General features: G+C 37.1%; 1 protein-coding gene across 15 annotated transcripts in view; it reads left to right on the top strand.

Annotated features, from left to right (window-relative positions):
• The window catches only part of LOC117403767 (myocyte-specific enhancer factor 2C), an 82,682-nt gene that overhangs the window by 46,390 nt on the left and 18,790 nt on the right, over window positions 1-17,502 (top strand). For 8 of the 15 annotated variants that reach the window (XM_059035528.1, XM_059035565.1, XM_059035258.1 and 5 more), the window contains 2 exons: window positions 2,166-2,369; window positions 14,948-15,091. In XM_059035528.1, the coding sequence (XP_058891511.1) occupies window positions 2,166-2,369; window positions 14,948-15,091 (348 nt within the window). Of the gene's footprint in view, window positions 1-2,165; window positions 2,370-3,170; window positions 3,220-14,947; window positions 15,092-15,163; window positions 15,302-17,502 lie in introns of those variants that run through there. The other 7 variants (XM_059035748.1, XM_059035439.1, XM_034925959.2 and 4 more) reach the window with 5 other exon arrangements.

The following is a 17,502-nucleotide window of genomic DNA, read 5'->3' as shown; positions in this document are numbered from 1 at the left end:
TCATGAACTCTTACTACGTTTTCAAACATTTTTCTTACGTCCCCTTTCTATAAATTTCGATTATTAATGATGTAAATATTTATTTGTCGGCCTGTGAGTGTGAGGTGAAATCGACGTTTATCAACGTTAACCGATTAAAAATCGAATCCTGCCAAGCCTGGTCATATGTTAGCTATGTAGTGCACAGTTTGTCTGCATTTAACTACATGGGAAATACAGGACTTGGCATCATTACTAAATGCTTTGCCTATTGTGTTCAGTTTTGAAAGGTGTGATAAAAATGTGGCTGGTACAAGTGCTACCGTAGTCTTGTACTGCTGTGTTAGCAAATCATTTTTCTTTAAAAAAAATAATAAGAAGAAGAAGAAGAATAAACAAAAAAATAACAAATAAATAATAATAATAATAATAATAATAATAATAATAATAATAATAATAATAATAATAATTAGTGCTGGGACAAATATCCGAATATTCAAACGAATATTTTTTGACATGTATTCGGATACAAAAATCAGATGTTCATGTTCACTACAAATTACAAAAATACCTTGCACTTATTTACCGTCTCACGACAATTTGCACGACAGTTTAAAAAAAATGGCAAATGAAGAAGAGCTCTGTGTGATATATGAGATTAATATATATATATATATATATATATATATATATATATATATATAAACCACAGTGTCAACACAGCAGCTGTTGAGCATGTATTTAAAAGTTTCAGACAGCAAAAAGTAAACAAACCAGATTATGCGCATGCAAGTACGTCATTCTGAAATGCCTCGCTTAAACAGTACCCAACTTCCTGAAATTGTTGTGTAGTGATTTTTATACAGACTGTATATATTATATATATTTTGTTACGATTTTCTGTTATGTGGAATGTAATAAACCAGAACCAAAATTGTGAGTTTTTTTCCCCCTTCACTTTACAAAGCCATTTCCACGTTTTTGTTTTATTTGAAGTGTTTAAAGTTAAATTTCAGTTTTCGTTTGCTTGTTCAGCTACAAAAAGGCACAAGTAAACCTCATGTTATTACTTTATGAAAGCGTGTCGATGGCCACTGTTTACTGTGAAGAAACAGCAATGGCAAGGAATGAAAAAAAAAAAACCGTTGTCAACTTTACTTACTATTTATTTTGGGAATAAACAAAACAACATTTAACTTGAACTGCTATTTGGCATCCTTTGTTCACGAGGATAAAGTAAGTCCTAATTCTTTACTCCTGGGATATTTTTCTTTTTTAACGTGTTGGAAGGTCTTGCTGTAAAATAAAGGCACACACACAGGGACCACGACCTCATCCCCTGACCCTGCTGCTCTGCTGTCTCTGCCTGCGTTCAGAGCAATATAATGGCTTTTATTACTTTTTGAAAAATGAACGAATATCCAAATGAATATTTAAATTATGAGTGGATATCCGAACATAAAAATCCTGTGTTTGTCCCAGCACTAATAATAATCTATATAACGTAGATTGTATTGTTTCTGGTACTGGAACAAAAAATAGTACTTGCATCACCAGCAGCACATTGTCTAAAACATGACTCATTATCTAAGAGAGTAAAGCTATTCTGCTGTTTACCTTCATCAACACAGTGAGCATTTGCTTGAAGTTGGCATTTTCTAAACGCAATGTCATCACCTGCGAAAATTCTGTTTTAGCAGCCTCAGCGGATTCCATGCATGTGTCAGTTACCCATCCTCAAGATATAATTAATTAGATGTGATCTGAGATCTCATTCCACTGATCATCTTCCTTGGGTGCTAAAGGTGAACAAAAAAAAAAAAAAAAACATATCCTTGAATTGATTCTCTGCCAGCTAGCAACGAGGTTGAAGGGTGTTGAAGTCAGTCTGTTTGCACTGTTGAGTCTCACTGTCGCAGCTTCCCAGCATCAGAAGTGAAAGAGTGCTGGGAGCCAAGAAAACGGGTTATTGACAATTGGGATTCTGGAGTTTTCAGAAAGAGTTGAGCTACATAATGAAGAGGGCTTTCCAGGTTTGTGGGTTTATCATAAGCAAAGGATAGATAGGCCACCATATGTTCATTAAAATAGGGTCCAGCGTCTAAGAAATACAACATGAATCTGATTAACCATGCACTGTGTTGCTGTAGTTATTGACTGATGGTGTTTTCCCCCTTTGTCTGCAGGTGACGTTTACTAAGAGAAAGTTTGGGTTAATGAAGAAGGCCTATGAGCTTAGTGTTCTGTGTGACTGTGAGATCGCTCTCATCATCTTCAACAGCACCAACAAACTGTTCCAGTATGCCAGCACGGATATGGACAAAGTTCTGCTGAAATACACAGAGTACAATGAGCCACACGAGAGTCGAACAAACTCTGACATTGTTGAGGTAAGCAGGTGGGATGGTTACCTCAAACTGTGGCGGGAGATAAACTGATGGCCATTATGATAAGCTAGGTTGAAAGGTTTTTGTTAAATCTTAGCCACTGATTTAAACACTTTCCCTGTGACTAAAAAAGAGCACATACTCTACCCTCTCTACTGCCTGTCAGAATGTATGGGTAATTTGTAGCTTGATTGCTAAATGTCGATGTCAGTTTAAAGACAAAAGGGACTAAGACTAATTCACTCTTATACAACAGGCTTAAGACCAGTAGAACACCCAAGCTAGGTCATCTGCTTTGGGACAGCCTCCTGCTGCATGCTTCGTCTCCACTTAAATGGAATCTTGGCACTTTCTTTCAAGACACGTGAGCTTTCAAAAGTTGGAGACCAGGTGCAGGCAGCCTGTTTAAACCCCAGGCCAGGTCAGCAAGGGTGAATTTATAATGTAGCACATCTGCACAAGCTAAATGCAAGCTTAAGGCACTCCTGCAGGAATGATGCACTCAGTGTGTGTGTATGTTGCAAATACAGGTACATTTTGAATTCTGGAATTTAAAAAAGGTGTTCCTTCTACACTTCAGAATTACCTGCAAGTTGCAGTTGCTCAGTTTAGTGGGAGGACATATTAAATGTTACTGGACAAATAGCACAAAGGGTGACATAGGTTGCATTGTCCTGGAAGGATGTGGGTCTTTTTAAAGGCATTTTTGTTATTATTTTTATTTTAATAAATGTAACACATTTTCACAGAACATTGGTTGTTTACATAGCTACGTATTTGGCTTCCTTGTATTTCTGAATCTAGCAGAATCTGAGGCACCGAAGAGATGAAGCCGTTCAGAATCTTGTTACAGGTACCCGAGAATACTGTGGCTATTGACAAGTGATTGCTTAACATGTTGTCGTAGTCAGAAATCAGAGGAAGTAATTCCACATAATTACCTCTGTTTGAAGAATTGGTGCCTTCAGGTATTTGTGGTGTACACCTCCATTTTTTCTGAGAAAAATTGATTCAGACCTAATTTGACTGCAATGTCTCCCTTGTCTATAACATTTTTTTTTAATTTGTAAAAAGCAATTAGAAATATTACTTCAAAGTTCTCAATATAATGCTCCATAACTGTCTCTATAATAAGCAATAATCGCACAAAATTTAGCTGTGCTTACACCCTGTGCTAACATATTTATGTCCCGCCTCTGCTCACTCATGATTGGACAGTTGTAAGACCAACGCAGATTTTTGACTTTCCCATTGGTTAAACTCCCAATTATGTACCTCCTCTGTTCACTCATGATTGGACACCTGTATAACAAGGAGCAGATCTTTGACTCTCCCATTGGTTAAACCTACTAAAGACCTTCAACTGTTTATGTCCCGCCTCTGCTCACTTATGATTGGACTGCCATGTGGTTGATTTTATTTTCTATACAAAAATTGAACTGCATGATTAAATGTGAAGAAAAATAATCTGCAATCAACTCTTTAGTTGATTAATTAATCCAATTAATCTATTAATTGGAGCAGCCCTAATATCTATATTTGTGCTTGATTACATGCAATTAAAAAAGGTATTACCTATTATAATCTAAACGAACAAAATACTGCTGTAATCTTTTACCAAAAAGCAGTTTTCTCTATCAAAAAAAAGAAAAAAACACATTGGATTTGTCACAATGACACAGTGACTCAATGATTAAAAATCAGTGACTGATTAACAAGCGACAAGTGTCATGTTGTAATTGACATTAGACTGATAGAATGCTTTATGAAAACGTTTATTTTGAACATGTTCTATTATGTATCATCATTAGCGTGACCAAGTCCATAAACATAACATGTACTAGGTGCTCTTGGTTAGGTAGCTGCTACTCTCATAGCTTCTGCAAAAAAGGCAATAATGACCTTTTGGAAATTTGCTCCAGTACGTGCTGCACTTCAGCACGAAGCTCATAATGAGGAAAAAGTGAACCGTAGGAGGAGGAGTATTGTACAGTATGATAGTATTGATTTTTGGTGATGAAACTGATTTGCTGTTGGCCCAACCATGTCTAATTAAACTACCATTGAGAGACATGAAAACAAGTTTCAAAGCTTTGACTGTTATTTCTAATGAAACAGAACCATGTGAACCTGTGTATGATGTAATCACAGAATGCTGAAGATGGTACAAGTGGCTCTTATTGTCTCAGACTACCAAGATGAAAAGTAGCTGGAGCATTTTTCTTACTCAATCAGCAGCTTATTATGTTGGGCTCTGTACATCTTCAATAGCAGCAGGCACAAAAGTCCATCCAGCCATGCCAGGGGTTGTGCTGTCTCGTGGTAGGAAGAGCTCAGCACTGTGTGGGCGACCTAAAAAGCGCCCTTTACATTAGAAATAAAGCTCCATGTAATTAGCATGTCTTTGGTCGGTAATTAGCGCTGTTGCTACAATGGCACAGAGGCTTGTGAAAGCTCTTCAGCAATGTTTATACAGACTGAAGAGCTTCCCTCTCAGGGGCCGTTTATATAAGCCTTATATCCTTCGCATTTGTTCTCCTATGCTTTGCCAGTGTGTGTGATTATTGCGTCCATATCAGCGCAGCTAAATTAGAATTTGTGATTTACTGTTCAAGTTTGTAGTTCAAAGTGAAAACAGATTTTAGAATTGCTCCATCAAAATGAGACCACCCCCCATCCCTCTTTCCCCCCTCAACCCCCCTGTTGTTTACAGTTTTGAAACAAGCGTTGCAAGGCTGTCAGATGTAGATATTAGGCGTTGATTTGCAGGTTGACAAAGGTCCTCATTAAAACTTGCTGCCTGGCAACATCAAAAGTCGGAGAGAAAAGGTGGGAAGGTCTAAATAATTACAGACGAACCTTTGAAAAGGCAGATTATATATGTGTGCACTACAAAGAGTTGTTTCAGGCTTCTTGAGCAAGCATTACTTTTTTAATTCTCTCTCAAAAGTATAAAACAAGCAATCACAACCATATATCACGCTTTCTCATATGGTGAAGCATATCAGCACCCTTTACAGAACATGTGAATTTAATTACAAGACAGACAACTGTAGCAGCCAAATCTTAAATGAGACGCAACATTGTGTCCTTCTGACTTGCTGGTATTCAAATAATTTCAATCATCTTTATAAGGTGTGGTTGATTAAGAGTATTACAGTTTAACAGATTTACATTCAAGAATTAGGTTATGCTCTCTAAAAAGTGGACAAAAACACTAGACTACAAGTCTATTTCCATGTTACCCAAAAACCAAGGAGAGCCATATTTAACGGTAATCTTCAGCAACATGTATTGCATTCCCGGAATATGCTTTTATAATGTAATCCTCCCCCTTAAACTTCAGTGAGACACTGAGAAGCTTAGTTACATAAAAGTAGTGACATGGAAGGTTATGGGCTCTCCCTTCCTCATTCCTGACAATTGAGAATTATCATTTTTTCCACTTTGCAAATTACCTAGTGTGAGCATATGAAGTATGCTGAACGTGGAAATAAAATTGGCATTACAATAAAGCACATTTTATATTTTTCTTGGTCAGAGTCCAGATCAAATAGCCTGTCTGCTTAATATAATCAGTATGTTATTAACTTTTAATTGCACCGTGTGCCCTTGGCCTTTTTCTTTTAGTGGTAAATAATTATCACATAAAAAGTATATGTTTGACCAGATGTATGTTGGCCAAAAATGAATCAGATCGGTGCACGTTTTTAAAAGCCTGTAACAGCTGAAACGTTTTGTTGGGCTGTTTGGATGCCATGCAGAAACTCGGGTATGTGCTGATACATGTGGCCAGCATCATTAGTTTGGATTACCGAACTGGAGTTGAGGTGACAAAACCCTTCCTTCCCTCACATGACAGCCAGGCCACATGGACAGAACGCTGTGTCTGAAAGCAATCTGGCAATCTCATTTCCAGATTAGTTTAATCTGAATAATCTCTTTTAAATCTTGCAAACCCAACAGCAGGCCGTGGTTCCCACTCTGTCACCCACCATGAACGAGAAGGGAGGGAGAAAAACAAAATCTGTTAATTATTTCCAAAGGTCACAGTGTTAATGACTTGCTGCCAGGCTAATGGGATTCTAAAAAGCTTCTTTGTTAGGCGTGTTTTTGTTCTGCAATATGTAAAATAACTAGTGAGTATTTCTTTTTTTTTAACCAAGTCATTGTTGTGAATAAACAACAACAATAATAGTAATAATAATCAATTTGTAATGTTGTATGTGTTCCATTATGTCTTACATATATACAATTATGTAATGTAATTATCCTAATCCATATTGCTCAATCCTAATTGTAATGTATAAACCTTATAGGCCAATATTGTAATTATTAAATTGTTTTTATATTTTAGGTATCCTAAATTAAATGAATTGTGGGTATCCCATGAACGGCCACCAAAAACACTTACAAACGTTCATACATACAGGTATACATACAAATAGTAGCCCATGTGCAGTTTGTCACAGACACGTATCTTTTTACAGCAGAAACAGATCACTTGCCTTCAAAGAGTATTCCACCAAGTTTACTTCCATCATGGCGATTTGTTTTGTTCTCTGCATGTATAGAATTTAGGATTAAAGGCTGAGTCAGCTTTGTTGGGCTAAGTAAATTAACCTCATGACATTGGTTACATAATAGTGGTTCAGGCAGTGAGGACAAAGATCTGTAGCCTTATCATTAAGATTGTTTGAGACTAAGAAAAGGCATACTGTATACTTTGGGGTTGTATTCTGTTTTATTTTAACCAACACTTTTACGAAATTACGAAAGAATGTTGGAAAGTTCAGCATTGGTTTAAAACTTAGAAGAAGAAGTGATTTGACAGAGGAAGTTTACCCCTCTAATGTGGAGAAGCTCAAATGGTATTTGCCATTTCTTTTTCTGTAATACATTTGCAGTTAGTGTGAACTTCTTGTACATAGTGTTGGTAAAAACACTGTACTGTACAGACAGAGCATTCAGGGTTTTTTTTTTTTTTAACAAAGAAGACGGTTGAAAACCAACTCTCATCTAAGTACACATAGAAGAATAAAAAGCTGTCACATTTTTACATGTGTGTAAAACATGCCTCCACCCTCAAAGCAACAGTTTTAACTCTGGCTCTCATCCTTAGAGTAGCTTCTTTGTTTTTTTATGCATTATTTTTTTTTTTTTTTTTTTTGACCTACTGTTTTACATAGTAACAGCTTGTTGTATTTTGGTCAGTTTGCCAGAGGCCGGGGTTATTTTTAAGTCCCAGAGAACTCTTGAATTATTATTTTTTTGTTCACTTCAGATTGGAAGCAGCTGAAACGCCTGCAGATACACGTTAGATACATGTGCCTGGAAGCTGGCTCCAGCTCTCCCCTCCCCTCGTTTTTTTCTTTCCCTAATAAATGCCTCATAACCGGTAGTTGTCTAAAAATAGAAGGCAGTGCTACTAAAAATAGCTTGGCTTATAGTCGTGCCAAGGAAAATGTAGAAGAATAGGCGTGGAATAGCAGTCTGAGTAATCCTACTCTACCCATTGAGAGATCCCTCTGAGAATGCAGTCGATGAATAAGTGCCCTTGAAAACCACAGGCTCTAGTCTTTGTCTTCAGACTACTGGGTGCCAATAAACATTTTAGCCCAAGGATACTTTTTTTTTTGTCTTGGAGATTGTAAACACTTAAAGAAATGAAAGGCGTGGTTTTGTTTTCAAAAGAGCCAAATGGCTAAAGGACATTTCAGAGCAGCGAGCAACCCCCCCACCCCCTGTTTATTTTCAAACCTAGTTTGCTACTTAATGTATTTTCACAGTTTGATAGAATCCCTTAGGGTTATGCTTTTAGGCTGGATAAGTAGCCTTCTGATACAACTGCATCAGTAAAAAAGTTTGAAAAGCCAAGTCTTTATTTCGGTGTACCTATTATTAAATCCCTTTAAATGGGCTTCATGCTACATTCATCGGTACGGTTTCGTTCCGACTCAGTATGAAAGAACGCCTCTATGAAACCATGGCAGGTCTACCAAAGCTGTTTAAAACCTCTTATTAGTTTTGTGCTATACATCATGTCCCACAGTGAAATCAAAAGCAACCTGGTATGGCTTTGAGACTTTTTACTTTATTATTATTATTATTATTATTATTATTATTATTATTGACTGTTCCTTACATATATGTTTGAGGTTCAACAATGGTTGAAAAGGTTTTGTGAGAAAAAAAGTGATTTTGTTTTTCTTGTTTCATAGTAAACAATGGGCTAGATTATTTTTCTTAAAGGGAAAAAACTCTCACAATTCTAAAATGAATACAAAGCAACTCAAGACTGTTTGCACACCATGGAATTATGTTTTCTTAGTTGCTTATATCTGGTTTGGTATTGGGTGTGATGACATTTTTTGCATATATATATATATATATATATATATATATATATATACATACATACATACACACAATGTATTTTTTCAGCTCTCACTGTGAAGGCAGGCTGTGGAAAAAGGCAGTGCAATTCCATGGGGGTCAAATGCCTTAGTATTGTTGCATTCAACTACAGTCCCCTTCCTGTAATGCTGCTGGTGATAAGGCTCTGGAGACAAAAGCTGCTAATTGATGGAGAGGGCTTTGACTCACATCGAAAAGAATTAAAGTCCTTGTATCTCCACACATTGGCCCTTCTGGACCTCTTCCCTCAATTGTAAAGCATTGTGTTTGTCCTGCATGTTACCCAACCTCACCCCCCTGCTGCCTTCTGCAAAGGAGCAAGACCACAAGTGACTTCTGTATCCAGTTACACTGAGTGGCATTGTCTCAGCATGGTGTATTAGCAAGTATTTAAGATCAAATCCCATATTGTCTCCTTGCTGCATGGTGAACAGTGCCAACAGACCGTAGAATGAGAGCCATCGCGTGCAACTTGCCTAAAGCAAAGACATGTCTTTTGAGGGCGCCCCTGCTGGCTCATTTAGTGCTTCAGATCTTTCTTAAAGGCTTGTGTCCGCAAAGTAAAAAGATGCAAAAGTTATTTAGTTGGTAGACTGCATTTCAATTAATTTGATCTAATTTCAGATTCTTATTGAAAAGACCACAACATGATGTGTATCCTAATTGTTTTATTTACTTATTGGTCGTTTTTTATTTTTTTTTTATTTTATATATATATATATATATATATATATATATATATATATATATATATATATATATATATATATATATATATATATATTTGTAAACCAATATCAAAAGCCCCTTTGTTTAGACCATTCCTTGTGATCCACAAACAACTACAATTAAATATTAAAGTGCATTATTACAAAACACCCAGACAATTTACTTGGGTTATTAAATCACATGTTTTTTTTTTTTCTTTGATCCATTATTATAGCATGCAGAATGTTCAAAGGAGGTAAATTACAGAAAAGTCACCAATGCAACTGTTCCAAATGGTACACAGCTGCTCCAGATTGAATCAAAGTGGATCAAACCATTGGCAGCAGCCCAGTTCATAAAATACTATAGCACAGGCCTATTGCATTCAGAGTCTGAGCGTGGAGCCAATACGTAATGCACAGCAGTCCATTTTTTACTGTCATCTTTAAGCGTGGTTGTTACACGATTCTGACATGTTCAAACCATGTTTAATAAAATGGCAGCCTTCCCATGTGCTTTTTATATCGTTTTTACTATTTGATCTTCCTAACATACAGCAGCTAAGAGCACAAAAGACAAACGGGTGTAAGAAATACATGGCTATTGGAGGACCCCTTTAATGTACAGGACTTCACGTACTGCAGTAGCCTGTCCGCTGTTTTGTAGCCTGCAGAATGCCTTATATGATATACCCTATACTTATGCTCAGCTGTGTTTATGATATTAAGTTTCAAAACAGAAGGTGTCCATATTGCTTCAACATGTGTTTTGTATGTTTCTGACATATGATATCATAACCAAACAGTTCCCGTGAATAAACATTTACCCATCACCTTGCACCTACGCTTTCCATGATTGATGGAATAATCACCCCAGTGAAATTCATTGTAAAGTACAAAGGGAGGCAGAGTAGACCGTCATACATTTAAGGCAATGTTATTTTGTTTTACTACTTTTATTTTTGTTGTAGATAATTAATACTGTAATGTATCTTACTTAAGATTCCTGTTTAATTAACAAGTTATCTGATGCAATTTTCAAAGGGGAATAAACTCATGTTAACAGCATAATTCAATCATTTAACTTTCAACTAAATTATTTCTTGTTAGTTTTATACTGTTTCAGTTGTTTTATTCCACCCAGAAAATGTGCCTTTGCCTATGCTCTTGATAAAAATAATAATAATAAAAAAAATTATGAGCATCAACAATTTACTCAAAGCCTCCACTAGTGTTTTCTACTATTATAACAACCTTGACTTGCATAAAGAAAACATTGATTGAAATAGCTTGCATCTCTCGATTTTCAAGGTGTGATATCTGAAGCATAGTCAACAAGTACAGAGAAACGTCATCTGTAATTGACAAATCCAGGACTGGAAGATCCACAAAGCTGTCTAACAAGGATGAGCAATACTTGAAGATAATATCCTTAAGGAATAGAAAGAAGACAAGCGTTGAATTGACAACAGAACTGGCAGAAGGCACAGGTCTCGTTGTCCATCAAATTAACAGTACGAAGGTCACTCTTGAAATCAGGACTTAAAGGATGTGTTGCAGTAAGAATCCCTCTGTTAGAAAGAGGAACAAGACTAAAAGGCTAAAATATACACAAGAACACAGAAATTGGACTATGGAACAATGGTCAAAGGTGCTTTGGACTGTTGATGGATGGACAACGACACCTGTGCCTTCTGCCAGTTCTGTTGTCAATTGGGTTTGTCAATTTCAGATGGTGTTTCTCTGTACTTGTTGATTATGCTTCCAATATCACACCTTGAAAATCGAGTGATGCGAGCTATTTCACTCAATGTTTTCCTTCTTTATGCAAGTCAAGGTTGTTATAATAGTAGAAAACCTAGTGGAGGCTTTGAGTAAATTGTTGATGCTCATAATGCATCAGAGTAGAAAAATGCAACATGTCTAAGACTTTTGCACAGCAGTGTGTGTATATATATATATATGTAATGTTTTTTAATTTTAAGATAAATTCTGGAGCAGCTGAAAGCTTCACCTCATCTTGTGTCAGCTGTCAGTTATTGACCCTGATAGGCATACAAGCACATTGTTAGAGAGGAAATGAAGCCCTGTGTCCTGTTCAGTTGATCTAAACAGCAGCGGATCTAAAGACTGCTATCGTTTACATCATCAAAAGAAGGGGAATTTGTGAAAACAAACATCTCTAACAGTGTGCTTACTTTAGTTCAGTTCAGTCTTTAAAAGTAAGTAAAAATAACTTATTATGAATTTAAACAGTGGCAGTGTTTAGATCATCCACTGTATAGATCAATTGAATAGAACCCATTGTCTTGGTTTAAAAAGTCAAAATTCAGAAGGGACTGAATGTATGATAAGGTACATCAATGATACAAGGTAGGTAAATGCAAGATTCAGTGTGAGCGCAGAGTAACTCATGTTACCACCACTGCCCAGTTGAGAGTGAGGGGGTTGAAAGAGTAGGGCAGCAGTGTGGAGTAGTGGTTAGGGCTCTGGACTCTTGACCGGAGGGTTGTGGGTTCAATTCCCAGTGGGGGACACTGCTGTTGTACCCTTGAGCAAGATACTTTACCTAGTTTGCTCCAGTAAAAACCCAACTGTATAAATGGGTAATTGTATGTAAAAATAATGTGATATCTGTATAATGTGAAATAATGTATAATGTAATATGTTGTAACAATTGTAAGTCGCCCTGGATAAGGGCGTCTGCTAAGAAATAAATAATAATAATAATAATAATAATAAAGAGTAAGGGGTCTGGTGTGCCGATGGCAGAGCGTTGAGTAAGCGGTCTGCCATGAAAGGCCATGGGCTAGCTTCAGCTGGCTTCAGTCAGACAGGCCAGCTGCACAGCCAGCGCCAGCCTTGTAATCTACACTCGCAGCTACAAGTCCTGAGCTGAAGGTTACAGATGATGGGGATATGTAGGACACCATGTCTACATTCTACTTGGCACAAAGCAGTGTCCTGACAAGCAGAGCCAAGTGGGAACATGATGAAGAAGCAGTTTAATTAGGAGCAGAGCAGAGAAAGGAGGAACAAAGTTACTTTGTTATATATTATTTTATTTCTGTTCTCTTTTTTAAAACATGCCAGTTGCCTGGTTTCCTGTACCCAATAAAGGTCCCAACTAATCTGCATGAAGGCAACCTGATACATTCGATACACAGTTTATTTTTTTATTCTTAGCTTCTTAGCTTTATTATTTCCTTTTCATAATTGATGCATATACTGTATTTTGTGATATTCTGTACTTCAAAAAAGAAACCCAAAAATATAATATAGTAACACTAGTCTCTGGATTATTTTGATTATTTTAATACCACGCTTTGAGCCTAGCATCTTTTAACGTCTAATAGCTCTTTCATGCTCACTTGCTCAGTTTATACAGTAAAACGCTCCAGCCTGGGAACTAAACAGCTCAGAGAAGTAGCAAAATGTTGTGAAGAACATTAACATTTCACAGATGACATAATGTACTAAGGATAACTCAAGGAGGTTAGCAGTTGTGGGCCACAGAGACCAAAGAGAAAGAGCCTTTATATGGCCATGCTTGCAAACTGTCAGTTGCGATTGGCTGTTGTGAGGCATCCCTTAGACAACAGGTGCAGAGCCGCTGACAGGTGTGGATATCTTGGATGAGTGAAATTGCTGATGGCTGTGATGAGGCTGCGTGCTGGGTTGTAAACTGCTGAGCTTCGACAGAAAGCATGGCCAAAACGCATGCCTTCTGATCACTTGATGCTGGCGCTTTCCAGGCCCCAGTGGCCCCTGAAGAAATCCCCCTGATGACTTGGCCTGCATACTTAGCCAACCCAATCATCTGGCTATCACTATTTTCTATCAGAAAAAAACAGAAAATGTGATCCTGTCAACAGGGAGATAAGGCAGCATTTCTGAGCTGTAATTTTGGCAGACTAAATGCACACTACTAAATCTGCTAATTGCCATCACCGGCCAAATGATGTTACTGTTAGCTTTTTATCTGACCTATATAGTAATACATAAGCAACACTTTAAAACTTTGTTTTTTTTGTTTGTTTTTTTTTTTCTTTCATGTTAGCTTTTAATTGAAACTACTGAGAATGATCTACAGCATGTTGGATATTGTGACAGCCCAATAACTCAGAATGTATAGATAAGCGGTCATAAATATAGATTTATAACTTAACCTTTATATCTTGTTTCACTGAGAACTATGAACTATGAAGAATTACACACAATAGAGCTTAAATGCTTCATTTTCATTTCTCAGCTCTCAGTTTTACTAGTTGCTGCCAGCATTGTACATAGTTAAAAAAAATTAAGTTATTAATTCCAAGTTATTAATTTTAGATCTCTTCTAAAGAATTGGTCTTTAAAATGCTGCCTATTTAAATTTGTCAGTCATCATTGTAGTAGAATAAAATGAAAAACATTTTCTTGTTAGAATTCATTTGAAAACGCTGATATATGTAATCCATGAAATGTGTCCTCAGTTGACTATTTAATACTTCTTCAATTACTGTAATTTTTTTCACTCTCACATTTAGAAGAAATTATTCAAAATGTCAGCATGCAAAGCTACAAGAATAACCAGTTGCATAGCCAGTCCAGAACTGTAACATTTAGTCAGAGTGGAGAAAGTATATGGTTGGTAATTTTTAGACAAGAGGGAATAACCTGGCCTTTTTTCAAATCAAATATGTAGTTGGCGTCTCTGAAGTAAATCTAATTACTACTGTACAATCTGAAGCAAGCACTCCCATAAAAGCATCCCTCTTCATGAGTATACAGTTATCAATGTTCATGATAATATTCTCTTATGCTAATGGACTTTTATAAACAAGATAAATATATGAAGGCTTGGGTGAAACATCTAACTTGCTGGGTTCATTCGAGAAATAATAATGTAGTAACAGATCATAACCATTAATCTGGACCTTTTTTACAGATAGGAGTATTGATTACATATGGATACTGTAAGCATTATATATGCTCCATCCAGTTTTCTGTTTATGAGTTTATGAATCGAAAGGTAGAATGCAATACACAGCCCTCTTTGGGAAGAGGCTGCATGCTTGCTGTGATATCCGTAGGGAGGTTATTTCTGTTAGAATGTGGCCATCAGGTGGTAACATAAGGAAGTTGGTGTGGGTGTTGAATAGGCCTCATGGCAAATACTGTGCTTGCTTTATGGAATTATTTAATTTATAACTGTTTGTCATTTTAAATAATGAATTGTACTCATTTTCTATAACCCATGTCTTCTTTTTTACAGTTTACTACAAATGCTCTTGATTCTTCAGTTTGAAAAAGGCTGGCACTCCATTGAAAGCACTTTCTGCTTTATTTATTGATTTATTTATTTATTTATTTATTCATCTCTTTATCTGGCGCCCTTTCTGTTTAGCTCCCAGTGTCTCTGACCCCTCGGAAGTCTTGTGCAGAGGCTTGAACTTTCCAAATTATTTGTTTCAGACGTTGAGAAAAAAAGGACTAAATGGCTGTGACAGCCCAGACCCAGATGCAGACGATTCAGTAGGTCACAGCCCTGAGTCTGATGACAAGTACAGGAAAATTAATGAAGATATTGATCTAATGATCAGCAGACAGAGATTATGTGTAAGTACCCCTGAGCCTCATTTCCTCCTTATTTATTTGTTCTATTTTCCGGTATTCCTCTGAACCTGGCAGACATTGAACAAGAAGGAAAACAAAGGCTGTGAAAGCCCCGGTCTCGACTCCTCTTACACTCTCACCCCACGCACCGAAGAAAAATACAAACAAATTAATGAAGAGTTTGATAATATGATCAAGAATCAAAAAATACCTGTAAGTACCAGATCAAAAAACAGGACAGCTGGACTGCTGCTAACGGCTGCAGTAACCTTTTACATTTTAACCCTGCTAGTGTGAGTTCCGTCAAAAACACTGGAAGAAGAAACAAAATGCAATTCGTTTGAATCTTTATCGTTTTCATATTTATACATTCACATGTATAAAATGCTAGCTTTCCAGAAAATGTTATCACATACGAAATCTGTGATAAACATTCTGATATTATCAATATAAAGGGTTTTTGTCGGCCGTATGAACCGCAATGATTATACTTTTTCTATAAAGTAGCCACTAAAGTACACATATATAGTCATGCATTAACAGTTTTTCTAAGTAAAGCAATAACACATTGAAACATACTTTTAATATATATATATAATATCTTGAGTTGTGTGTATTGGTTGATTAACCAGTAATGTACCTACACTTTAAGGGTTAAAGCTAGCTGCGAGTGTTGCATGAGGGCCATGTTTTCATGCATGGCTTGATTACACGTGATTCCCCCACCCCACTGTAGAGTCGCTTTTCCCCTTGTTCTGAACATCTTTGTGCTTTAAACACCAAGCTACTTTCATGACAACTTCAATGTCTAACAATAATACCTTGCCAGGAACATGAGAGAAATGACTTCTGCATGTGCTTTTCATTTGCGTATAACTTGTGAACCTGCTGAAATACCAAACACATATTGTACAATTGTTCCTTTTTGGCAGAGTGAATCAAACGAATGTGAAATGCAAGCTAAATTAGAGCTTTGGGGAAGAATTAGGGGCCAGACGTGTATATTGAAATATAATAAGTTTCTTGTTTCGCTGTCAAAAAGGGCATTGCAGGTTATGCTTTTAAACATTTCCATACCCTCCCATTCCATTTAAGTATTATGTATTTGTACATCTATTTTAATGATCTAAATAGCTGAATTGTGCCCTTGTGATCTCAAAAAGAAGTGTAACTTAGGTGTAGTTACTTACTAGTATTATCAATTTATATTAATCTTTATCAAAAACGTAATTGCAATGGCTAATGTATCATAGTGTTTTTCATAGTTCTAAAGGGGATTAAATAGCCATCCGTCTTGTTAGGGGTAAGGAAAAAAAAGGGAAGCTATATACTGATATTAAGCCTACAAAGCAATAGCAAAAAAGGAAGAAAAAAACCTAACTGACTGCATGTACTGAGCTGGTGGCAGTTCTGAATGTGGTCACTGTGGTTATGAAGTTCAGGGCATCCAGATTTAAAGCTGGAGATGATCATTCTGCACAGGAAGGATGGCACCATTGAAATGACAGCCTACTGAAAGCCCACGCATGCAAGGCGCGGTGTATTCCACTCAGATCAGCTCGCCCACTTGACCACTAAACGAGGGGTAGCAGGCAGACAGACGGGCGGGCAGGCGGGCAGGCAGGCAGGCAGGGACATTGCGCAAACACCAGAAATGGAAGATGTGCAAAAAGGAAGGCCTGTTCATTCACTAATGAAAGGGTTAAGGAAAAAGCAGGGGGTGAACATTAAGCCACCAGTGTTGAGATTCTCACTGCTGATCCCCTCAAAAACAACAGCCAACGGATAGAACTGCCTATATCCCCATATTAAATCAGGGGGTAGGATCAGATCTCCACTTGATGTTCTTATAGATGGGCATTTATGTGGTCCTGGCACACATGGCAGCAATTATAAAGCTATTTGTACTTCCCTAAGATAATGTAGTGCATGGACAACTTCCAAATTGCCCATTAGGTTACACCGGCCACCAGTGAGCATGAAACTTTGTCGTGATGCTCAATCCTAGCACCTACATTGTGTAACCTGGCATTCACTCAATCCTGTTAGCCCTATTGAGATGCTGCCATTTCATTTGCGCAACAGCTGGATCTATAGTAAGATGCATTAAAACAAACATACGTAACAATCGCTTAGTTAGGAAGAGGCTCGCTGAGGTAGCTAATGAAAAGGAAACCATACGTCTTGTTTCAGGTTTAAAGGAATCTCAAGATAGTGAAGGTGAGAAAAGGCAAAGAGGCATCAGTTTGATCTAAAAAAGGAGCTGAGAGGGAGGTGGCTTTGGGAGGCTACAGCCTGCCTAAGCATGTCCCCTATGATATTCCTGTCTAGAAGTCTTTAATGATTTTGCATGATATTCCTATTTCTTTGGTGATGGTGAAATGATCTGTATGCAGGCCACTCTTCAAAGTGCC

The sequence above is a fragment of the Acipenser ruthenus genome, chromosome 1 (genome assembly GCF_902713425.1).
Source record: "Acipenser ruthenus chromosome 1, fAciRut3.2 maternal haplotype, whole genome shotgun sequence".
Lineage (NCBI taxonomy): Eukaryota > Metazoa > Chordata > Actinopteri > Acipenseriformes > Acipenseridae > Acipenser > Acipenser ruthenus.
The sequence above is the reverse complement of the archived record's forward strand: the minus strand, read 5'-3'. Positions and strand labels throughout refer to the sequence as shown.